This window comes from Nyctibius grandis, chromosome 8 (assembly GCF_013368605.1).
Source record: "Nyctibius grandis isolate bNycGra1 chromosome 8, bNycGra1.pri, whole genome shotgun sequence".
NCBI classification, from domain to species: domain Eukaryota; kingdom Metazoa; phylum Chordata; class Aves; order Nyctibiiformes; family Nyctibiidae; genus Nyctibius; species Nyctibius grandis.
In genome coordinates, this window is record NC_090665.1 from 28973216 (window position 1) to 28997728 (window position 24513).

At 38.8% G+C, this 24513-nt stretch overlaps 2 protein-coding genes across 11 annotated transcripts in view; one reads left to right on the forward strand and one right to left on the reverse strand.

Moving 5' to 3' along the window:
* FRRS1 (ferric chelate reductase 1) overlaps positions 1–24513 on the forward strand; it is a 96491-nt gene that overhangs the window by 12447 nt on the left and 59531 nt on the right. For 8 of the 10 annotated variants that reach the window (XM_068405717.1, XM_068405715.1, XM_068405723.1 and 5 more), the window contains 9 exons: positions 37–135; positions 679–826; positions 1364–1480; positions 2244–2359; positions 2646–2732; positions 3705–3802; positions 3970–4028; positions 4742–4885; positions 6035–6096. In XM_068405717.1, the coding sequence (XP_068261818.1) occupies positions 37–135; positions 679–826; positions 1364–1480; positions 2244–2359; positions 2646–2732; positions 3705–3802; positions 3970–4028; positions 4742–4885; positions 6035–6096 (930 nt within the window). Of the gene's footprint in view, positions 1–36; positions 136–678; positions 827–1363; positions 1481–2243; positions 2360–2645; positions 2733–3704; positions 3803–3969; positions 4029–4741; positions 4886–6034; positions 6097–6201; positions 8535–21772; positions 21828–24513 lie in introns of those variants that run through there. The other 2 variants (XM_068405725.1, XM_068405718.1) reach the window with 2 other exon arrangements.
* The window catches only part of PALMD (palmdelphin), a 28344-nt gene continuing 15762 nt past the window's right edge, over positions 11932–24513 (reverse strand). The window contains exons 4-8 of the mRNA XM_068405726.1: positions 20590–20704; positions 19666–19699; positions 19469–19576; positions 17645–18736; positions 11932–13488 (exon numbers count right to left, since the gene is read on the reverse strand). Of these exons, the coding sequence (XP_068261827.1) occupies positions 13445–13488; positions 17645–18736; positions 19469–19576; positions 19666–19699; positions 20590–20704 (1393 nt within the window). The 3' untranslated portion in view covers positions 11932–13444. The remainder of the gene's footprint in view (positions 13489–17644; positions 18737–19468; positions 19577–19665; positions 19700–20589; positions 20705–24513) is intronic.

Genomic DNA, 24513 nt, shown 5'->3' on the forward strand with positions numbered 1-24513 from the left:
TGGGCTATAAATACCTTTTTCTTTTAAACTCTCCAGGGTGGTGATGATACATATCTGTGTGTTAATGAGGACCACCGTGTTCATGTAAGCAGTGCCTATCTGAAGGGACGAAGTCCTCCTGTTTTGGATTCAGAGGTACATATGAAAACAGCTAAGACACTTCCACAAATGTAGGTTTGAAGTAATGAATGGTATGCTGCTGCTTTGTGCTTTTATCTTGCACAGCAGCTGTAAATAGTAAGGTGGATCCATAATTCTTTAAGGTGAGATTGGTTGGGCTCTTCATAGTAAATGTTACCTTTGGAAGTCTAAATTTATTTTTTAAAAATAAGTCATGTGGTGGGAGCTTACTCTATTGTTGAACTTCGTGCCCATTATTACTCTGTCCCTTTGCTAGGGATGCAATTGCTATTTCTTGGGTTAAAGGTTGGAAGGGGAGATTGTTGTTATGAGCTGGAAAAACTGGTGGTAATAAGTTGAACCCTTATGTTGCTGTGTTGACTTACTGACATACCTTTTATGTTGGCATGCAAGAGATTTTTATCCTCCCCTGCCCCTGATCATTGCCATTCTTTCTTTGTGCACCAGTGACCCTCTTGTCTTTTGTAGGTTTACTTTTAAGCCACTTACTTTGCCAGTCTGAAAAGACTGGGTGTTAAAATGTCTCCTGTTTCACAGAATGCCCTTGAAGATGTGTCATGGAGGCTTGTGGATGGTGTCCTTCAATGTTCTTTCAGACGGAGTATTCGTCTTCCTGCTTCTAAAGAGAGATTTAATCTGGATGCTAGTTACTACATCTTTCTGGCAGATGGGGAAGCTAGTGAAGGTAAACTTGACTTACATATGGATGCTTTTCTTTGAACAGCTCTAAATGAGTTAGTAACCCTTATGTAGGATATGGCTTAGCTGAGATTTAGTATCTGAACTAAGGTTTCCAAGTTTGAGGCACTTAGTCCAGTCATCCGTACTGCCTCTCTGGATCATGGGTTTGCTTTTGGATGTTATAGTAAACTTACTCATATATGTGTGTTGTATGCCCACTTGATGCTAGGAATTGTTAGCTTCTTGAGAGCTGGCCACACCTTTTTCAAATGGAGACTAACATCAGAGGGAATTATTCTTCACGTCTCATGCATGTAGTGGAGAAAGCTATTTTCGGTAGAGGCGTGAGTTGGCTCTTGTACATTAAGTATGCAAGACAGCTTAGATGACAGGTTTTTACTGTATTGTGTGTCAGAAATTTGGTGTGTATGATTATGCTCAGTGGTCACAACAGGGCTTGCGTTCATAGATAAGGAGTGGGCATGCTTACAAATGCAGTGGTTTTCATCAGCCATAAATGAACCATTTTGTCATTGCTTAGGTGGACTAATACACAAACATAGTCGTCAGCCTCTGATCACCAATGGAATATACAATGTCACAGGCCTTCCTCAGGATATTGGAGGTTCCCGGTCCCCACGACTTATCAAGGCTCATGGTAAGCTGCAACTTCTAGTTTTGTCTTCCAGCTCTAAACACTCTGAGACTGGAGAGTTTTCCTCATTATTGCAGAGTAGGTATTTCCTCTTGTCTTTCTGGTACTCATGTTATGTATACTGTCGGCTAGCAAGATCTGAGACTGTGAAGACAGAGTAAAGTTTATTAATAATTTTTTTATATCAAGAACAGTATTATAAGATTATTTTTTCCCAGGAAAATGAACCTACATTTGCCTTTTGTCTTAAATTTATAATTAGGACTTGTTTCTGTTTACCTCTTTCTCTCTAGTTTAATTCTATTTGAAATGAGAAACCCCTCAACTGACAGTCCAGAGCCATTGAAGTTAATGAGAATTTTTTCTCTTACAGTACTCGATTTAAAAGCAGGCCCCTGAGAGAACTATTGCTCATTCTTTGTCAAACTGTAAGAAATGTCACCTTTCATCCTCTGATGTCTAAGTTGGTGACAGAACAGCATCTCTCACCAGTATGTACTGACTGTACTGGCGCATATGAAATATGCAGGAGCCAGAGCTGCTCTGTCGTGCTGTGTGGGCATAGTATGATTAGCTTTTATATGGATGTTTCTGCCCTCTAGCAAGATAAATGCTATAAAGTTGTAGTCTGAACCAGGTGATTAAAAACTTAGCACTATAAATTCTGATCATATGCATATGGACTGAAGTATTACACAATCTTTGAAGCTGTGTTCATATGCAGCTAAATTACTCAAGTTTACCTTGTATTGTTTTCAATTTTCAGGAGCACTAATGTTTGTTGCTTGGATTACCACAGTTAGTATTGGCGTTATTGTTGCACGATTCTTCAAACCTCTCTGGTCTCATTCATTCCTGTTTGGAAAGGAGATGTGGTTTCAGGTGGGCAAGATCTCCCCATTTCTCCAGCTGTATTTTCTAGCTTTATTATAAACAAAGTTATTAAGCTACTACATCCAAGAAATAGGAAATTAAACTTGGTGTTATTTTTGTCTTTCTTTGACCTTATAAAATGGAACAATTGCAAGTCAGAAGTTCACCTGCTTTGCTAGTAAAAGCAAACTCTAAAGGACACTAAGAACATCTTTAACTGTACATCTGTTAAATGTATTTTAATGGCATATTAAGAAAGCTGTAGAGTTTCTAAAAGCAAACTTAACTTTTCTAGGTGCACCGTATGCTTATGTTGACCACAGTTATGCTTACAAGCATTTCTTTTGTGTTGCCTTTTATATACCGAGGAGGTTGGAGCCAAGTAAGTGTGTGCTTTTTTGTTTAACTCAAATGTAAAGGTTGGACCAAATGAATGAGAAGGAGGTCTGCTGATGACTAACATGTTACCACTATTGCCAAGGAAATTGCTGTGAAAGCTGTCCTTAAGTAGGCTGATTTCAAATCCTAGCAACACAGAAGGGGAATGTTGCTGCCTTTAACTACAATTGAAAAACTTCACTACTTTCCTTCCTTCTTCTTTCTCCCAAATAAAGTCCTTGCTTACATTTTGTTTATGTACTAAATTGGTCGTCTTCCAATTTCCCTAGAGAACTTGAATTTGGGAGGGGAGTGAGGATGAGACGGCTGACTTATTAACATGGTAAACCTGCTGGAAATAAGTGTTGTTATGAACTTGGACTTGACTAACTGTATCCAGTGATTAAGCTCAGTCTGGAACATTAGATAGATTGTATACCTGTTGCTGTCACCTGTATAATATTTGGTGCAAGGTGATAGCAGAAACTGCAAAGTCTAGAGAGTATCTGAATTAAAGGTGGGAGAATGTGGTCACAGGTATGAGGTAGGAGCTAGGGAAATTGCATAAAATGTTTTAGGGTTAAGATTAGAACAGATAGGGTGAGAGGGGAGACCATTGCTGGGACGAGTTGTGAAATAGGTCTCTCCTGAAGAGAGGATGAGGATGAAGAGCTTGGAGCATAGCTTCTACAGTCATATTGCTCTCTGCTCTTCAGCTGGTAGAATTTCTCAATACAGCAAAAAGGTAGGACAAACCCTGGGCAGACTTACCAGTGTCTCATGCTGCCAAGGAGAACCATCTCCACCCAGCTGCAGGGCAGCCTTCATTGTCCTGTCACCTCTGCCAATCTAAACACTGTGCTGCTCCACCATTGTAACTTACTAACACAAGCATAAAGAAAATTATAAACTTTTTTGGTATTTTTTCTATATCTTTATATAGATTTGATATTAAAGAAATATGTCTTGTGTTTAGCAAGCAGGTTTTCATCCCTATCTCGGCTGTACCGTGATGGCTCTGACAATCTTTCAACCACTTATGGCAGGTTTCAGACCATCTCGTCATGCACCAAGGTACTCACAATTAACTCATTAAGTTACAGCTACAGGAATTAAATATGCCTGTTTCTTTAAAAATTCTTTTTGCATTGAAAAGATATCTTTAAAGTAGGTAACAATGTTCTTTGATATTTTTTCCACCAAGCTACGTAATCAATAAACTGCTTTTCATTGTTTTGTAGGAGGCAATTGTTTAACTGGTTTCACTGGAGTACTGGTACAACAGCTAGAATATTAGCTGGTAAGTAGGAGTAATAGTTGTAACTTCCTTTTAAGTGATGTAAAGGAACTTTGTTCATTGTCTGAGCTATTGCTTGTCTAAAACATCTATCGACATCCAGTCCAGGCATCTCTGAAGATTCTTTTTCTTGCTGGCCATTTTCTATGTGAGTTTTAAGTGACCATCAGGTATAGCTTTAGGGAGAAAAAGTGACTGTGTAAACCAAAGAGATTACAGACAAACCTCAAAGATCTCTGTAATGAGGACCTGTTCTTATATTGAGTAATTTCTTTTTGCCTGGGAAAATTTGAGGATAGTGTTCTTTTAGTAACATAGTTCAGTGTTATTTAATGGGAGAGGAGAAACTTACAGAACCAGAAGCTGGGCTTAATTCTATTAATAGTGACAAGTTGCCACAGGCAGCTTAAGCACAAATGTTGCAGTGACTGGTCTTGTTGGTAGAGTCACAAATGCTAGTGTTTGTGTGACTGGGATGTGATAGGGCACTGAGCAGGATGAAAACTATCTTAGCCTTCTCCTTTTCTCCCTGCCTTCCCCCTCACACTGCCAAAAATCCCCCAGGCTTTTAACTGCATGGACTCCTTTAATCTCATTCCCCAAGCAGTTGTAGGCAGTTCATGGGAAATGTATTGCCAAAGGTGTTGAGAGCATTTTTTTTTAATTACACTGACTCAGCACTTTCAGTGTCTTTTTATCTTGTTTTTACTGACTAGTGGTGACTATGTTCTTGGGAATGGATCTACCAGCACTTGACCTACCAGACCCATGGGACACCTATACAATGATTGGTTTTGTAGCTTGGCATGTTGGTATTGATGTTCTTCTGGAAATACACAGCTACTGTCTCGTACGTAAAGGTACAAACCCAGCAAAATTCCTGTTATCTTGCTCACTGAGGATTGTGCAAAAAATGTACCAGGGGATTGAATTTCAGGAGGTGTTCTTTGGCCTCTAACTTGGAAGCTGAAAGGGAATAACTCTTCAGTAATAGTGTCATGCCTTCTGTACAAACTAATATGGGAGTAAACCAGTTTTCAAGACCAAAGTGTTTCAGAAAAATTGTTTTTACCATTTTAAATAGTACCCTCTTATTTCTCAAACCACTGTTCATAGGGGCAGACTGAAATGCCTAAGTATTTTCCAAGAATCTGTCACTGTTTGCCATGATTTTCATTCCAAGTGGGTAGGTAAAGTCCAGGTTAATTCATGCAGATGTAGTCTGCATTTTATTGTGACTAATTGCTGCTATGAATGGCTGTTGGTGCATGAACAAAATGATCAGAAGCTTAAGCACAAAGGTTGCAATTTTGAGTGAATTGAATGAAGGTGAAATCCTCATTCCAATATGTCTGGTGAAGAGACTGGTAGTAACTTCATTGGAAATTCTTAGCTTCACTGGCTGGTGTCACTGAGAGGAAATGACTGTGCACATGTAAATGACCTGTATCTAAGGCAGAGATGAAACATCTGCAGAATTGAAGAAGCATGATTAGTTAAGAGACTGTGATGTGGTGTGTGGAGAAGGACTGATTATAAAAGATGTGAATTTAAATTTAACTGCAGTAATTACTTCCTAGAAATAGAGAAATGAACCTGAAATATTTGAACAATGAATGTTCTCATGCTGGGTAATGGAAAATACTTTTTAATGAAATCTAGTTATCTTAAAATGAAAAGGAAAAGGTTTTAGATCAAACAAATTTTTTTTTCAGCTGAAAACTCAGTGTTTTGATGATTTACCCTAGCAAAAGAGACAAAATGTTTTGCCACTTCAATGTCCAGAAGTCACTTTTCATAGGTCAGCTCCACAATATTTTTTCACTTGTGCTGTGAGCATGATAGTACAGGTCATGAGATGTCAAATGAGACTTCCAAGTGCTTTTAAAATTTGATTCTATATAAGACTCAAGTTACTTAGTCACAGGATCAAGGCTTCTGCAATATAAAAATGAAAAAGCCTCTTCCTATTAAAAGCAGACTTAACTTAATTTTCTTCCCACTAACAGTTGAAGTGATAGAAGATGACAGAGTACAGATACTGCAGTCACTCACATCTGCAGAAGCAGAGGTAAGTCACAATTTTGTAAATAACTACTCTGAGATGGGATGATTCTTTGCTTAAACCAATAAAAAGACTGACACTTCTGTGTGTTTTCTTCCCCTTCTCTTATAGGGTCGTCTGTTTAAACAGATTGTGTTAACCATCTATGTCTGTGGAAATATAGTATTCCTCATTGCCTTCCTGGCAGCAATCAACCAAATATGAAATAAGTCATTGAGAATTTTGAGATAAAATATTGTGCAGTTGAAAAACCTGCAAGGAATGCTTTCTATTACAACTTTCCCCCTCAACACCTCCCTGGAGATGTAATTGAAGAATAATAGCACATGTGTGTCATGTTCAGTATTAAGGAATGTGTGTCATGTTCAGTATTAAGGAGAACTTGAATTCAAATCTATAGAAGGATGCTGCAAAAGCTGTCTTCTGATGGGACTTTTAATGGGAGTCTTTGCCTGAGTAAGGAGTGAAGTCCTTTTTTTTTTTTTTTTTTTAAATGCAAGTTGATTGAATCTTAGAGGTTAAGAAGACTGAGATGTGCTGAAAATGCTGTTTTTATAGTTCCCTAAACTTTTTGTGAATATTATCAGGAAAACTGGAAAGATCAATCTGGTATCTATCATATCTCTTCACTTTACTGTGTTCTAATGGCATGTGACGTGACAACTTCCTGCTCATGACAGTTCTGTACATTAAAAAAAAACCTGAGTGAAAAACTGTCACAAAAGCAGGTTGATGCATGAGCTAGATGCTGTTGTTTACCTTTGCAGTTAAATGCAAAAAATATTCTCTCTGCTCTAAGAGCAATACACTTACACAAGCATATGAGTTTGGGAACTTCAGTCCTTTAGTAAAACCACCATTTGCCTCACTCAAAATACTGTTCTGTCCCACCCCCCTCAGTGCTTCTAAACTATAAAGAGAAAATGTATTTGCAATATAAGTGCATTAAAACCAGTTGTACTTACCCAAAACTCAAGCAAGAGGAACCTATCTGTGTGTATGGATTTCTGTGCTTTGCTGTCTTTGGTTGCTTGTGGCTTCTGAAATACTTTTCTGTGTGAATAAGATGGATTTATGCCACTTGATGCTTAAATGGAAGTGAAAATATTTGCTCAGGAATGTTGCAGTTGTATTTGCACTATTGAGCAAAATGTAGATTAGGAGTTGGTTTGACTTGAGGAAAAGCAGCTTTTATTAATGTTAAGTGAGAGTGCTTTGAGCTGACATATCTAGGAGACAGAATTGTCTTTCTAAGAGTATGAGAGGGCATTTTTTTAGTCAACAGAAGATTTATCTAAATATATGAACTAGGTACAGGGAATGGAAAGAGGTTATATTGTTTAACTTTTTTGGTTCACGGTTTGCCTAAGTATGGAAGGACACTCTTGAAATAGCATCTCAGAAATGAACCCTTAATATGCCATGCAGTATAGTGCTTTGCATTCGTTTTTTGCAGCTCTGAACAGTTTGCTTCCATGCTGCTTCTTTTTTTCATATGGGAAAGTATCGATTTTTAGTTGTAACGCTTCAAAATACATCTTCAGCCTAGGGCTACTAAGCTGGCTGGGAATGAAGGTGTTGAAGTGTTGGATAGAATAGAAATAGTGAGGCCTGGCTTGGTATAGACTATTACAGCAACATCTCTCTATTACCTGATGGCCACCTCTAAAATACTCGTACAGGCGGGTCAGGTAGTGATTCTCTCCATTGACTAAAACTATCTGTTTCTGCCTCTTCCTCCATCTCCCCAAATCCACAGTGAAGCCCATTGCAGGGACAAGTCCTATTCGGAAAGCTACAAGCTTATGTTTGTAGTCAGTGATCTTGTTTTTGGCTGCTCAAGTAACTGGTTTAGCCATAAGGGCATTTCTAGAGCTGGGATTAATCCCTTTGTGAGCAGGAGCACCAGACTGCAAGCAAGCGTAAGTTGAATCGTCCCCCTTCCTCCTGGAAGCTAGAAAAGTCCTGTGCAGATTGGGAAAGGGAGACTATGAAGAAATACGGGGAAAACCCAGGCTGAAGGGCAAGAAGTATATGGCTAACTGTGCGGCTTTGTGGGTTTTTAAGAGAACTCTGATCTCAAAAGCCTGGGAGTCACAGGCCCATGTAGTGCTAAAGTTTTGGGGGACTGTTTCGTATACCAAGAGTTTATAGAAGAAAATCTCTCAACCTAGGCACAATGGACAGCTTTTTAAATTAAAGTCAGTGCCAGATTCTTTCTGTAATACAATAGCTGCACTGTGTTGTTTCATTTGAATGTGACAATGAGCACAGGGTTTTTAAAACATGAATGTAAATATCTTATAAAAGTTTTTGTCCCTTTTAGTAAGGTGCAGACACTATAAAATAGAAACTACAAAAGAACAGTTTTGCCTAGCAACAAAATGGATTGTCTGTTTTCTTTGTAGATGTTGTTTTATAAATTAAAGCTATCTAAATGCTTCCTGGAGAAACTCTTATTGAAATTGAATGTTAAAATACTTTCTCTGTAATGCAGAGTTTCTTTTCCTCAATAAGAAAAAAAAACCAACCCTTGTTCCACATCTAATACAGCTTTAAAGTTGACAAAATTGTCAGTTGCTCTTTGGATAACTTGTTCCTTCCCAGTGCTAGCAATATTGTGTAGTTTCTTATGTGTGGCCTTATGTGCAGTGTTGCGACTTATTTGATGGAAAGACGTGTTAATTTTGTGCAATGTTTGTTCACACCACCACCCCTGCCCCCTTCCTGCATAACTAGTAAGAGGAAGCAATGTGTCATTGTATACTAGTGACTTCCAAAATTTCTGGTACACTCTTAGAAAAAAGGAAGAAAAAAGTCTATGGAAGTGTTTGATATCAGCAGGGAAATAGGTGACAGGCAGTTTGGTTGTAGAGATGATGATGGCTGCTGTATTTTTTTTCTTGAATGATAAAATATTGTATAGAAGAAAATTCCCATTGCTGTGCTTCGTAGAGGAATCCCAGTGAAGTCAAGAAAACTTCTTCACAAGAAGAGATTAGGAAGGTTTCAATGTTCTTTTCTCTCAGGTTAAACTTGTGATGACAAATTAACATTAGCATATTTCCTTTTGGGTCCTTCTAGACAAGCAAACACTCCCAGTCAAGTAGAAACTTGTGAGCAGTCTCACAACAAGTAGTTTACTGTTTTGAGTTGTTAGGTGCAGCCTCCAAATACTGGTCATCTGCTCTTGACTTAACTACAAATCATGTTTCTTGCATATGTTTTGAATGAAAACTAACTGATGGAAATAGCTCAAACGCAGTGGAATTCACTGCTATTTTGCTTTACTTGAAATAAATTTTTTGCTAGCTGATGTGCAGGCTGCAGAATGAACTAAGAAGAGGTGTGCTTTTGTTTCTCTTCCTTACACTGAACGCTACGCTGTTTTCTGTTTTGTCAAAAATCACAAAATGAGGAGACTTCATGTTCAGTGTAATAACGCCCATGGTTTTCCTTTACGCAGGTTTGGGGAGGCTAGAGAGATTGTCTGCCTTTTGTTTTCCATCACGGTTTGTAACACTACGTGGCGCTCTTGTTCAAATAACAGCATTTTTATTTTGCTTTCTTTAATCTGTCAGTGAGAGGTAGAGACATGTAAAGGTTGTCCAAAACAGGAAGTGTTCCTAGATGAACTAATGAGAAAAATTCTCAAGCTTTATTAAGAAACTCGATCTTTAAATTCAAGCCAGTTCATACAGAGGGACGGCATGAAATGGGTGTTTACTTGATGTCTATGCTTAAGCTTTTGTTTGAACGTTTATGGCCTGTTTTCTTTTGTCTTGTGTGTAAGCTCTGCTCTGGGTGGGTACATCCCTTTCCAAACAACTGAAGATGAGTGGCAATGATCGAGGAAAAACTGCAGTCTTCTGCAGAAGTTAATATCTCGGTGATTTTAGACCTTCAGTGCAGGTTGAAGTAAGAGAGGCTTCAAGTGAATAGAAGGATGGTTAAGAGGGTCGATCTGCTAGTAATTCTGAGAAATTCTTTGCTCACATCAGTCTGATCCCAGCTTCCCTAAGGGCTATGTGTGAAAGGGGAGATGTTGCATTCATTCCCGGAGGGAGTGGTACAGCAGAATCAGCAGAGGAGAAGTGCTTCAGAACACGCTTGGTACCATCTGGTTTAGCTCATACATGAGCTAATTCACCACTGTATAGCTTCCGCTGGTCTTCCTTGTGCTGTGCAAAAGTGACTTTACATATTGCAAACCACAAAAGCTGAACATTGGTGTAACGCTGAACCAGGTATCTATGATAGTAGTCCTGGACAAATGATACTACACTGAGAGACTCTAGCTTTGGTTTTGCTTCAGAGAGATTTCTGTCTTGCTGGACCTTAGAAATCATTCGGCTGTAGTGATGAATTGGAATTTTGCATCGCACCTGTACTGACATGTGAAAAAAGAAAATTTGCGGCCTTGTAATTCTGTTCTTGTTGATATGGGGTGTGGGAAAGCTCTGGGGCTGCAGCACTCAGATGGTGAACATCTGTACTTCCCAGAACCACGCAGCTCTTGAATGCTCCATTTTATGTCTCTGTTCCTCCAAATTAATGATCTCCTATCCGTGCTGCTACATAGCTAGTGTATTAGTGTGGGACAGTTTAGATTCATCTGGTACAAACTGAATAGTTTTAATATATGCAACATCAGAATTGCCACATGGCAAAGCAGAGATCTACTGAGCCCAGTATTGTCTCCAGAAGTGGTAGTAATGAGTGCTTAAAGCAAGAGATGTAACAAGACTGCAGTAATATTTTTCTCATCCCAGCAAGATCTCCTGGCAAGTAGCAAGGAGGAATCTGTGCAAGGATGTAAGCTAGAAACTGCAGCTGGACTGTGAACTTTTGTAGTGATTGGATTTTACCTATAAAGTGTGCAATGAATTATTTAAAAAAAAAAAAAATCTATTAGTGCTTTGCCCTCCCATTTAATTAGTCACTGTGAGAAAGTGCTGCTTGTTTGTTTTAAGCCTGCTTCTTGATGTCATTGTTTAATGAGCTGTATTTTGTTTTTACCTTCCTGCCTTTATGACAGTTCTCTAGGCCTCTAATGTCTGTGCCTGACTATCTTTTTCCCTGGATGACTGCTGCTGTATTTAGCCATTTTGCACTTCTGATAATCTTTACCTTTCTCTATTTGTCTCTTCAGAGGTGGGCTGACCAAACTCTACTCAAGTTGTAAATATGAAGTGCTATGGCACAGTTGTGTTTTGATTTGTTTTCTTTGCCTTCCCTAATGAGTCCTAAAGATCTCTTTGTTTTCATGGCTTCTGAGCATGGAGTTGATATTTTCAGAGGACTATCTAAAATAATGCCAAGGTGTTCTGCTTCCTAGCCAAGAGGTTCATAACACCAACTTAACAGCTACTTTTCATGCTGTGTAGGGTTAGGGTTATTTCTATTTTTTTTCTATATTATTTTTCATGTATTGGCACTGAATTCACCTGTAGCTTTACTGTGCATTCGTTATTGTGAAGTATCTCTTCAGTCTCCTTTCTTTTAAACTACTTAGAGCAATATTATGTTGGCAGCAGCATTTTTGCCCCCCTTTTCCAGATCATTTAAGTTTAATAGCACAGATTATTGGGGAAGGCAGGGGATGAGTGTCTATAGAAATCTGCTGCTGTTACAAAAACTGCTCGTGACTGCTTTGTATCACTCTCCTACTCTCACTTTTTGGTGTATCCTGTTACGAACCTTTGAGAAGATGTAAAAAAATAAGAGTTGAGGGTAACTCCCTCTGCTCTCAGAACCAACAAATAACAGAAGAAACATAAGGGGGGGGAAACCCACCACTGTTAAAAAAAAAAAAAAAAAAAAATTCAGGATAGACATAGAGAAACTGTAATATAGTTAAATTTATTTGTTTTTATCTACTATTCCACTCTCCAGGTAACCATCTCCAAGAAGTCCTAAAATTTGAGATTATTACCCACTTCAGACTGGGAGCCACCAAGTGTTTAGAGGCTACAAGTCAGCTGATTACTACCATCGTGCCTCAGTATGAGGTAGTAGCTTCAGTTTCTTGCTTTGAAACGAGGAAGACCAGCAAAAAAGTTATTGTTGTTTTTTGCTGGTGCATAATTTGAGTCAGCTATAGTAGAATAACACAACCTGAGCTTTGTCTGTTTAATGATTCCAACCAGGCTAAGAGCTAGCAAAATAAAGCTATCCTACTGATTTGAATATAAGGATGTAGTGTTATGAGGCACTTTTTCCTCCCCAAGAACTATGTACTGGAAAAATCTGACTTCCATGTGATTTTTATAAGTGTCATTGTACCTTATGGCTGCTTTAAGGGCCCTTAGCTCCTCCCTTATGTGGAAAGAATTAACCTGTTCCTTGGTGGGAGCCTTGGACCTTGCTGAAGAGCTGTGCCCAGCAATGGCCACAGACCTCCTGTTGCACCTGCAGGACCAGCCGTTGGCAACTCGGTATTTCTGATGGGAGGCTTGCACTAATTTTAGCTTCCCTGGCCAACTGAAATCTGTATACTAAATAAGTGTGGTTTGGTTTTTTTTTTAATGGACAGGTGCAGCCTGTCTGGCAACCAATTTCATGGAAAAGCACGGCTTTCTGTGGCTAGGAGGCGAAACCATACTTGGGAGGTCAGGCTGTTCATAGAGTTATGCACAGGATTGATCTGTGAGGTTATGGGTGGGCCACATGCATGTGGCATGGGGAAGGGAGCAGGGGCTGAGGATGGCTATAGTGTCATATGTAAAATAGAAGGATGGGTGGACTGCAGAGCTCTACAAGGTGGCTAAATACTTAAATGCTGACAACTTTTTGGTTTGTGTTGCTGTCACTTGAAAAGGAATGCTTTATATTTTGGCCAAGGTGGTATGCTTGGAAACCAGCTTCTACATTTACGTTTCTTCCTGCTCCTATCTCTCATGTTTAGTTTTTTACTAACCAATGCTTTTACCCAAAAAATGCTGGGACGGTGTTTTCAATCAAAATCGGGTAGATTGTCACGCTTTGAAGTGAAACAATGTCCTGTGAAGTTCTGTGGAGATGGGTGTTTCTCTGCTCTGTGTATATAGCAACAATTCCTGATTGTGGGAACAGGTATGCACATGTCTTCATACTTGGATATACACTGCGTTTATGGTCTTAGGTAATTTTCCACTGCTTTCAGCAAAATACAGGATGTGATTTGTGTATATGTGGCAGTTGGTAAAATCTAAAAGTCTCTTGAAGTCCATTGGATTATGCAGAGGGCAAAATAACCCAGATGCATAAAACAGAGGAGCAAAACAAGCATTATGATCCAAAAAGGTGTGTTGAAACTCTTCTTAGCTTTATTCTGCTTTGAGTAGCAGATATTACTTCCATGTTATTACAGCTGTTAAATCACCTTTTTCCCCAGCTTTGCCATTCTCATCCTCAGAGCTGAAAGAAAGAAAACAAAGCCATTGCATTTTAAGACTAATTTTATATTTCTGATGCTAAATCTCCTTATTTAGAAAAATGAAAAATACACGTACCTCCGGTGGTTAATCCAGCAGAATAAGCATTGTTTTAGTGTTATAGAAAGAAATCGATAGAAGACATTAGTTCTGGTAATTTTGCCGTAAAGCAAGTATATTAAGAAATTGCTCCATTATCACTATTTGAAAATTAGCGCAGCTCTTTTCTAAATGTTTTGTTTCTGTTACCTTTACTGAGGTGTTGCAGACAGATGGTATTGTCCTTGACTAGATGCTGACAGGTTAAAAGCATGGATGAATAATTAAACTCTTTGTTTAAACTCAGCTCCTCAGTGGGAGCTATAACTGTTTGGAAGACTTTTTCTTTTGTGTCGATGTTCACAGAAAACTTTCCTCTCTTCCTGGTGTGGTGAGTCAGAGTGGGAGTTAGTCATATTCCTGATTTAAGTCTGACGGAGTAACTTAGTATCTGCATAAACATTAGTATAGCTATTGTCTGTAACTGAGTATAATGTGGGTTAGTGTCCAAGTGACAGTGCAGGGCAGATGATTAAATGTTAAGGTTATTTTTAGAACAGCAATATAGTGCTGCTGTTTGATATGTAAGAGCCTCCAGCTCTCTGACCTGTTAGTTTGAAGAGTCACCTAAAATAGCATGTCTCGTTCCTTCATCCTGCATGTCTCTGTACTGAGAGACAGGGGGTCAAAGCAGCTGTTTACTTGATTTATGCGTGTCAGCAAATGTCCACCTCAAGTTATGTTTTGAATGCTGAAGTTGTTGCAAATCAGAAGCATATGAGTGTAACTTTATATTGCAGGGCTGCTGATGTTAAGCTTTGCTCTTACAAAGACACTGTGTACAGACCAAGGAATTCTGAAGGATTTGAGTCCTGGTTGTGGTTTGAGAGCAGAATCAGTCTGATGCTTCACTTATAGCCAATAGTCTGTTTTTGTCTTGCTCTATGCATTACAGAAACAGATGGCGTGCATGAATCTTTCTCTATTAAAAAGTTTGGTTGTATGTTACTTTCTTCACCGCAAATGGAGCTAAGTCTCCAATGTGTTTTTTGAAGGTTGCACAGCTTCCAGTGCTAAGGAGAAATATTAGCTCATCTAAACTAGCTATCTGCCAAAAGCCGTGGACCTTCATGTCCTGTGAGAGCCTGTTCCATACTGTCAGTAGGTTTTACTGCCTATTCAGCTTCAGTTTTTCTTTTCCTTACTCATTCCACTACGTCCAGCCTTTCTTTCCCCCCAAAGACTTTTGATTTTCCTAATGAGTATTGAATCTTCAAACCATTTGCACACTAATTCATTTGACTGAAATTTAAAGAAGAAAATAAGCTCTAATAATGCAAAACACTGGTGTCCTAATTATAGCATTGTCATCCTTTTCTCTGTATGGTTTTTCTGGGGTCATATACTTTGAAATATTGGTCCCCCACCAAACTCACAGGGAAAGGACAATTGTTCCCATATGGAAAGAGGTATGTTCTACATCTCTATTTTGTTTTGGGGGCATACTGAAAGCTCCTTATTTATTCTGATATTTCTCTATATAGATTGGCACATGGAACAATGCCTCCTGGTTGTCCTTGGCCATCACTAACTTCTTCAGTAACTTGCTCCGAAGGTTCATTTCTTTCCCAAAGCAAGATTGTTACATAAGGGACCATCTCCCTGGTCTGTCCTGTGCTTCATTGCTTTCCATTCTCTTTCAGAGAGTCCTCAGTGACTGTTTAATGTTCAAATGCTGCAATTGCCTCTCAAAGCTTTCATTTCAGAGAGGATTGTTTTTTCTGTTGTACGGTTTGTTGTTTTCGTAGTGAATGATGAGGTACCAAAAATAATTTTGACTCCCTTCTTTTTGCTGTTAGTGTTTAGCGAGAACATGCTAGGCTGGGCATCAGTGGCTGCTTTGAAAATAGTTTATTTCCCTAAGAAACAGCTCTGCATAATACATTGTTCTAGATTTAATAGGCTTTCCTGGTTTTGTTTCCTTTTAAGAAGTCGCAGTAGGATTACAGGACTGCTTAGGAAAAATTGAGTCACTTCCTGGATTTTTCCACTGATCAAAATGTCCCAGGGAGTGGCAATAAATAGGTGGAGGAGTAAAGAGGAGTATGGCTTAGTTCCAGATTCTGTTGGGCACTTAAGACACTCACTTGGAGGCAGTGCTGGCTGTTGGGGTGTATTTTTAGGGCAGTTGCCAAACTCGTTTTAATTGGGACCAGTTTTTTCCTAACTGGCTATTTTCTCCTTCGTAGAATACTTGTAAGTAAATAGGTAAGACCAAATACGGATTAACAGAACAGATTCTCAAATGTCTTTGCTAGATTTACACTTATCCCTCTTCCCTGAAAGTTGGTGTTTTCCACTAACCTTGAAAGAGAGAGAACCCAGATTGTTCAGGGAGTGTCTGTGAGTGGAAGGGAAAAATGAAGTTTCAGATGCTTCTTACAGGAGACAAAAATAAACAAAGATTTTTACAGATAGAGGTGCTCAGCTAAAATATCATGCCCTGTGTATGGCCCACCCGAATGGTACTGCCAGCTCATAGTTTCTTCTTAGAAACCTCTCTTCCAGGACCTGTTCAGTGGCACCCACACAGTGGGCCATAGGATGAATGCATTATTTCAGTAGCAACCAGCTGGTGGGTGGGTGAGTGTCACTTCTCCTTTGTATGCCTATACATATGTGATGGGGGAATTAAGGGACTATCCCCAAAATATAGTGGGCTGGAGTGGTTTATCTTGCCTGTACCAGCTACTTCTGCTTTCAGTTGCTGGCAGCAGCCTTTGGTCCTGGAGGACCCAAGGAAGTGCACAGATGGCAGGACTGGTGCTGAAGAGAAGCAAAGGTCCTCGCAAGTGACAGAAAAGTACAGTGGCCTCATTGATCAGAAAGGCTGAGCAGCACTGCTGCATTATTTCGGGCTGTTGTGTGCATGACTGCATGAGGTTGATACTGCTATAAACTGGGAGCATTGCTTACTGAACAGCTCTCCTCAGTAAGCGCATACTGATGCAAAAATACTTGAAACTCCTTATGTGATCCAATGACCACCTTCTCTCCTGGCTTTACCTGTATGGTAAAGAAATGCTGGGCTGCCAATGCAGCTTTAGGCTGGGCCCAAACTTACACTTTTGTTGCCAAATTGCAAAATTATTCAAAATATAGTCTGGAAGAGGAGCAGGGAGAGAATGTAGGATCAGGACCCTTGATCTTCCTATAATTCAAGCACAGTGTTCTTTCCTTGAAGTGGAATGTGACTACTGTCTGAAATCTGCGGCTCTGTAAATATCCTTAAATGCAGTTTAATTGTATGTGTTGAAGTGCAACATAATCATAAAGAGCAGCTTTCTGTGTTTCTGGAAGATCTTGCTATTGTTCTTTCAACCTTTTATAATAAGACTTTATAGTAAGAAATAGACACCTTGAGTATTAGTAGAATATAAAAGGTGTTAAAAACACTATGGACTGTATGGACTAACCACATATAGTGATGAAAACTGTTTCATTGCCTTTCAGAGGCTATGAAAATATCTGACTCGGGTTAACAAAAAAATATTAAAACTTGCATAAACATTGTCAAGGCAAGGTTGGCAACACTGATTCCAGAAAAATGCAAAGTAAAGCTGTTTGTTAAACAGCCTTTCTGATTTAAGGAGCAATTTGGATTATCTGTGAAGTAGTTAGAATGCAGATAGGCACAAAAACATTCCAGTGAGGAGAGAGTATTAAGAAGCAATGCTGTTAGTTACCTGGTAGAAATGAAAACTAATTCTGCTAATTGAGGTAGCATTAATGGAACTTTTAATTGTTACTTGAAGGAGAGCCACTTTTAATCTTTGAATGTTACGGAAATGGCTTTTCTGAGATAGTTTATTTTCCAAATTTTGATATGGTAACTAATGCATTGCTAAAGATGAAATAATTCAACAGTACCAAAATGCAGATTGGCATTTGTTAACAAACAAGGGCAAAGAAATTATTAGTAATTGCATATTTAGTCCATGAAACGATCCAAATAGTAAAGTGAAACAGTTGTTAGCAGATAAGAGTAGTATCATTTTGCTACATGAGCAAACAGCAGTGACGTTTTCCTTTTCTGTTACCTGTTAGTGAGGGATCTTCAGTACCGTCTCCTGATACCTGGCCGGGAAGATGAGCACGGTGTGTTGGTGAGCTTAGGCGTTCCTCTTGTTCTCGCAGGGAGATGGAATTTTTGTGGGGCACCTGGTTCAGGCTCGTGCCCAGACTGCTCACAGGGTTTGTCTGTGGGACTTCTGTGATTTTCCTGCTCAGTGGCTGATAAACCTGACTATAGTGGCCTATGGGATGATATGCTGGTTTCTCAGATTTGCTGTCATCTTCATCATCATCAATAATAACTAATTCTGCACGGATAACCCCATCATATCGTGACAACTTTTGGTCTGCTTCTGCATCATCATCATCAATGCGCTGATAACCCATGAAAATCATTGTTACTGGTTCAGAATCATCCACGTAACATGGTACAGCTTGGACAATGCTGTACTGAACATCTTCATCTTGAGGGGCAGGGGATGTTTCATTAAGATGGCAAGGACTTAAAAACCTTGTCTCATTATGTCTTTCTCTTGTATTCTGGTAAGGTTTTAATTCCTCATGTGCAGATTTTCTTTCTTCATTATGTATCATCCTGTTCTCAGGATTAGTATGCACTTTCTTCTCTGAATGGGAAAGTACTGGAGAGGGAGACTTTGGCTGTATTACCTTTGGAAGATCAAGCCCATTCTCTTTATGTTGCTGCATCAAGGGCTCTGTTTTGGAGGAGAATTCTGTCTGATGATTGCTAAATCCATTCATATCTCTTCTGTGAGTATCTTCCAGTTTTGGTCCAGGGACTAATTTGTCTTTCTGAGGAGTAACTGGCCTGCAAAATTTGTTTGCAAACACAGGCTCGTGATACTCTGTGGGAGACTGGGAATTTTTTTCAGTTGCCTGCCGTAGCAGGTCCTCCACCTCAACAGGAGCAAGTTCATCCATCCCATTTTGTGTTGTGCTGCCATTTGAGGACACTGCATAGACTGACTTCCTGCCATCGTCATAGACTTTAATTCCTGTCTCTTTAAACTCCTTTGATGGAAGAGGTATTGTTGATAACACTGTGTTTTCTCCTGTCTTCATGTCTTTTTCAACTTTAATTTCCATGGCAAACAATGCTGTTAAAAGAAACAAGTGCTTAAACTGATAATGCAGCAGCTGCAAGTATTATAGAAGAGTTCTGACAGTGATAGAGAATGACTGTCAGAATGAATTATCAAATACATGAAATTATCACATACATAACCAATATATTGATTCTCATTTTGAATGCCCCCTTCCATCCTTTCAAAACTTGAAGTGGAAAAAAATATTTTTGTTTGGATCTAATTCTGTGAGGAAAAATAAGCTATTGAGGAACCAGTTTTCATTATGTGATTGAGAAAGACTGATTTAGCCTTAGCCCCTGGTGTTGTGCTGGGCAATAGCAGTTGAAAGAGCTTGAAAGACTGAAGAGTCTTGGGTGCTCAGAAGGGTTAGGAGGCTTTGCAGTATCTGGGAAATAGCCAGACTACTGCCAGCTGCCCAGTAGGTGTAAGTGCAGACAGAAAATGTGAAATGTGTGATATGAAGGGAGGAACTACTTAAAGTTATGCCAAGTGGAGGAATGAAGTGCTGGAAAGAATTGTCAATGTTGAAAACACTTGATCCTTATTCTCAATGGCACATGTGTTACACCAGTGTCCCGCCTCTCAGTTTTGATGACCTCACTGATAACATAACACAGCTTAAAAGAGAACAACATTGCCCCATATCTGTAATGTTCACACTTCCCTTGAAGTGTATTAGATTCAATTTATAGGAAGTCTTGGCACAGATTGACACCCTTTGGAGTTACTAATAAGCAGTACCTTTTCTCTTTTCATCATCGGTGGCAGCATGTGGTGTACTTTTCAGTGCAGAAGGCCTGAAATACTTGGGAAGGTCAGGTATGCTGGTGTATATGTAGTCTGCTGCCTCTGAATAAAGAAGATACACAAAGCATCTAGTATGTTTTCACTGACTTCTACAAGAACCTTTTTAAAAATATTTTTTTGACTAAACGTACCTTTTTGAACTCCTGCTTTTTCAGTCTTCACAGACTAGGAAAGAGAACCGTTAATAAATGTGATTAATCAGTTTTAAGATGTTAACTATGCAGTGCTTTTGCTTTACCTGATAGTTTTAACTTTTTGTGTGCACGGCTTCATACTGAGAAGGGGCTAAAAGTGGAACCTGCTCAGTTGGAGCATGGCAAGGGAGAAAGTGAAATTTTTCTGTTCTTTTTTGCCAATGTGATTCTAAGTCACACAGTGAAGGAAAGGACATTACAAAGTGTTAAAGAATGACACAGCCTCACGCTGCGGCCCAAGCAGGCTGGCTTGAAAGATTTTTCAAAAGCTCTACTTTGTCTTTCCAGTTGTGCTTATCTCCCCGTGTATCTTGAGAGAGAGGGTGTGTATCTAAGAACAACCGGAGGACTGAAGTTTAGTTTTATCACTATATTTTTGAGACTGTTTAAGATGATTTTCAAATATCAAAATGACCTTTTGCCAAAGACTAATGACTGATAATATTAAGTCATGTTTTACTATAACCTCTTTGAGGGACTTGGGGGAAAGCATGATGGAGTTTAGCTGGGCACATCACCTGAAGGAGTGTGACTACTTCAGCCTCCCTACCTGCTCTGTACCTGTTATGTCTGTCTCTGGCTGAGATGCAAAATTGCTGGTTGGTGTCAGTGGCAGTGCTATTTTTGTGAGATGTACTATGGATGAGTAATGATAGGAATTGCTCCCCCACCCCCATAAACAAGCAGAGGGAGACATTTGGTCACTTGAACAGTATAACATCTTGACCCCTCTTGTATTTGAACTATCGTCACTTTAGACAAAAGCTTATGACTTCTCACAGCATCCAGCTAGTTCCCCTTTCCCTGCTTATGATGATGAACAAATAACGAATTCTACTTCTGGAGTAATTTGGCACTAACCTTTATTATGTCTTCTGTTGTTTTCTCAACAGACTTAAGTTTCTTTAAAATTGCTTCTTCCTTAGCTGAGACTTCCATTTCTTCTTTTTCCAGAGCCTCAATTTCCTTCTCTAGTCTGCAATCACAATTCCCTTTGATTTAATACCAGGCAGAGAACATTGCAGATTCAATACATTGTGAATATGGACATTAGTGGGGCTGGTTCTACTTACCCTGACAAATTTTGCTCTAATATGAGATCAGCTTATAATTTCACATGCATCAGGAAATACTGTGAAATAGTATTCTCATTAAAAAAAAAAAAGTACCTGCCATAGATGCCTTCTGAGCCTACTTTGAAAACAGTGGCTGAAATTAACTTATTTTTTAGGAGAGAAAATATATAGGCCCCCACAGTATTTCCTCATCTCTAAGGAAATTTTCTTTCCTACATTGTCTCAAGAAATGTGATTACTCCCTTGTAATTAAGATGTGGGAATCTAGTATACAGACACCAGAGTTATGGCTTTGTTTTTAATTTTGTATGTGTACTTGAACACGTGATGAAAAGAAGCAAATTCTTTTGTTGTAAGAAAGTCAGAAGAATGTTCTTGAAACTGGTAGTACTTAAAGGGCTAGAGTACATCACCTCATATACTGTATTTTAATATATGTAGCCAAACTGTATTCAGGAGAATCCTCTGTGGAAGAAAGTTCTACTCAATCTATAACTAGAAGCTACAGTTCCGGAAAACCCTTCTCTATCAATGGAAATAAAATTGCATTTGTGTTTCTGAGGGGTAGAACAGGTATAATTTTTTTGATAAAATAATAATGGCATTGTCAAGTACTTTTTATAGATAAAACAGCTGTTAACTAATTTTCTAATATGAAAATTAATGCTCTGTCTGATTTTAGCTGTGCAAACCAGAAGTATCTTGCCAGTTAAGACTTGGCTGATGGGCTAAATATTTTCTTAAAAACTTTTTTTGTTATGTTAAAGGGAGATTGAAGCTTAGGAGTCAAAATTTCTTTTGGGCTATTGACTTCTGCTGTAGGTTTGTACATTGTTTAAAAGGGGTCACAGCTCCTTTTCCTTCCCCTTTTTGTTATATGTTAAATCCGTTATGTGGGTTTTCACATGTTAAAACCGAGTACAATGTTTAAGGCATCTTTTTCCTAATTAGAGTTTTTATTTTCTTAGCACTGAGACGTTTGACGAAAAACTTCTAGACAGAAAGGTCCAGGATAAAATATATAATCTCTATGTATGTGAGAGAGGGAGAAAGCTGTGTCCAGTTAAAGCACACCTCTAAGGTAAAGTACCTCCAGTCAAATTCTTGTCTCTGGTGACTAAGGCAGTGACTTAAGCAGGTGTCCCGTATCCTGTTTTTTTCCCCTCTTTCTAGTCAAGACTGTTCCTTTCCGCATAAGTGCGTATTTGTTGGGTTTTAAATAGAAACTTGCCTTATCAGCCTAGTAGTTGGGAAGCTACTTTTCTGTGAAGGTCTAGAATCAAGTCCAGATTTAACTCTAAACGGGGGTTTGAACTGGATCTCATGCTGTGGGTGAGTGTCATATAGCTTCAGCCTCCTGGTTCATCTAACTTTTCTTTTTGGGGTCGTTTGAGTGAAATCTGTGTTCCATTGGTTTTGAGTCTATGTCAGAAATTGATGACCGTAGGCTTAAGGCAACTGATATCACTAGTTGCTGAGATTAGTCAGAATAGAGTTACAACTAGATGATCTGAGCCAAAGTTACAAACAGAGTAATGATGGCTTATAACCCTGATAGAAAAAGTTGGTTTATGTTTTGCCTTATTCTTTAGTATGTGCTAGGATCCACGCTATTACACCAAAGTTGACATTAACAATAGAAACCTGTCCACCCTTTAAAATAAGCAGACCAGAAAAATTGAATGCAGTCTGGCAGAGAAGCATTATTTATCTCCTTCCGTGTGACTGCTTGAGGAGTGTGAATAATACTGTGGCCCTTGCCCTATTTAAACTCGTAGAGCTACAATAATAGGATACTATGTGGACTTTTATCTATTAGTGAGAATATCCTCTTTCTTGCAACACAAAGGTATCACAGACCTCAGAACTGAGATGTGAAGCAAAATGCATTCAGGATGAAAGTAAAAGCTAAAAAAAAAAAATTAAAAGCAGTTAACACTTTGGACCTGAGCTCTGCAAGATGCCCTTAGGACCTTGCTCAAAGGTACTGATTAGAGTGCTAAAACTAAAGAATTTTATAATGAGGGAGATAAATATTCCTGGAGGGGCTATAAAAGAAACTAATGCAATGACCGTGTGCCATATTTCTGCACTTCTTACAGAATAGTATTTGTTTAATATTGTATTTTTACATGAGACTTGATTGCAATATTATCATAATGCAAAAATGAATCATTAAATGCTCACAGAAACATAATGAACTGAAGAATCATTAACCTTTACTATGGGTTTATTTCAGTCTGGACTCTAAACATTCTGAGACACAGAGGTGGAAGAAGAGGAGGAAAAATCCTGGAAAGGTACTAAAAAAAAGGGAGATAAGGAGAGAGAAGGAGAAAACACAACCCCAAATAAATCAAAGATCATAAACCCCATATAGTTATCTGTGAGGTCAAGAAAAGTATTACTTAAGTTTATATATGCTCTCACACCCATACCAACACTCACCTCATATGGTAATTAAGAGGACTGATTCAGTGCTCAGTGAGGTTAGGGAAAAATTCCCATACCCTTCTAATGGGAATTGCATCCAGACCTTTAAGTATCTCTTTTCACTCATATTTGCATATAGACATAGATTTTATGGTTCATATTCAGAGGATGTTGTAAGTGTGCACAGTGGAATTTGTTGAAAGGAAACTTTTAAAAGATACAATCTGCATCGTTCAAAGAAATCAAAGACCTTTTGACTTTGTGCCATTGAAAAGTTAGGCCAGAATCTTTCTGGTATATTTAAATCTTTAGAAACTTCTAAATCAATGACATTTTTATAAAGTTACGTCACAGTTTGTATTTGTCTTGAAAGGGTCTAGCAGCTACACTAGCAATTATAAGAAACTATGTTTTGACAGTGCTGCTATGTTTTATAAAGAAGTGGAAGTATACTGTATTAAATAAGTCCTTTGGATATTTGCCCTTCTCTCCTTGAGTAGTGTCCATGGTTTGAGAGGGGAAAATAAGTAGTATGGAGGTATGAATGAAAGAAGGAACCTTAGAAGCCAAGATAGTAAATTGGAGGTTTCTCTGCCAAACCAATAGCTGAATTAAGAAATTCTACAGAGTATACCTGACTGCTGCTGGCCACCAGCTAATCTGCTGGGGTTGGCACCACTGCCACCCCAGAAGAAAAATAAATGGTTTAAGAATGAAAAGCAGATAGGAGGATACCACCCTGGAGAATAACAGACTGAGAAGAATAGGCAGTTTAGCAAGTCCTCACATGTTTTGAGGTGAGTCAAATGCTTTAGCAGCTCTGGAGTTCATCTAGCTTTAGCCTGCCTTCATGTGTCATGTTACAAACCATTGAACAGACCTCAGTTAACTGTGGTGCTGTTTGTGCATTTTTGAGTATGTTGTTTAGCAACTAATTCCATCAAGAATGAGTGCTTTTTGCTGAAAATTAAATGAGAAAATGGGACTCCTAATTCTTCATTCAGCTTGTACCCTGACCAAGGACATAGTCACTTGGCTCACTGTAACCTCTAATGTGTAAAGAGGGTGAATAGGACAGATAATGTAAATGCTGGTTTTGCCTGTAACCAGTGTTCAGCTATTTGTCTGCAAGGTGGTTCAGGCCACTCACTATTCACTGTTTTGTTGTTGATACCAAGAATAGAACTCTCCCTTTTATAAAAAAATGCTGAAATCCAAACTGATTAGCAGACATACACTAGCTGTATTCAACACAGAGTAAAGAATTTTAAAGCAG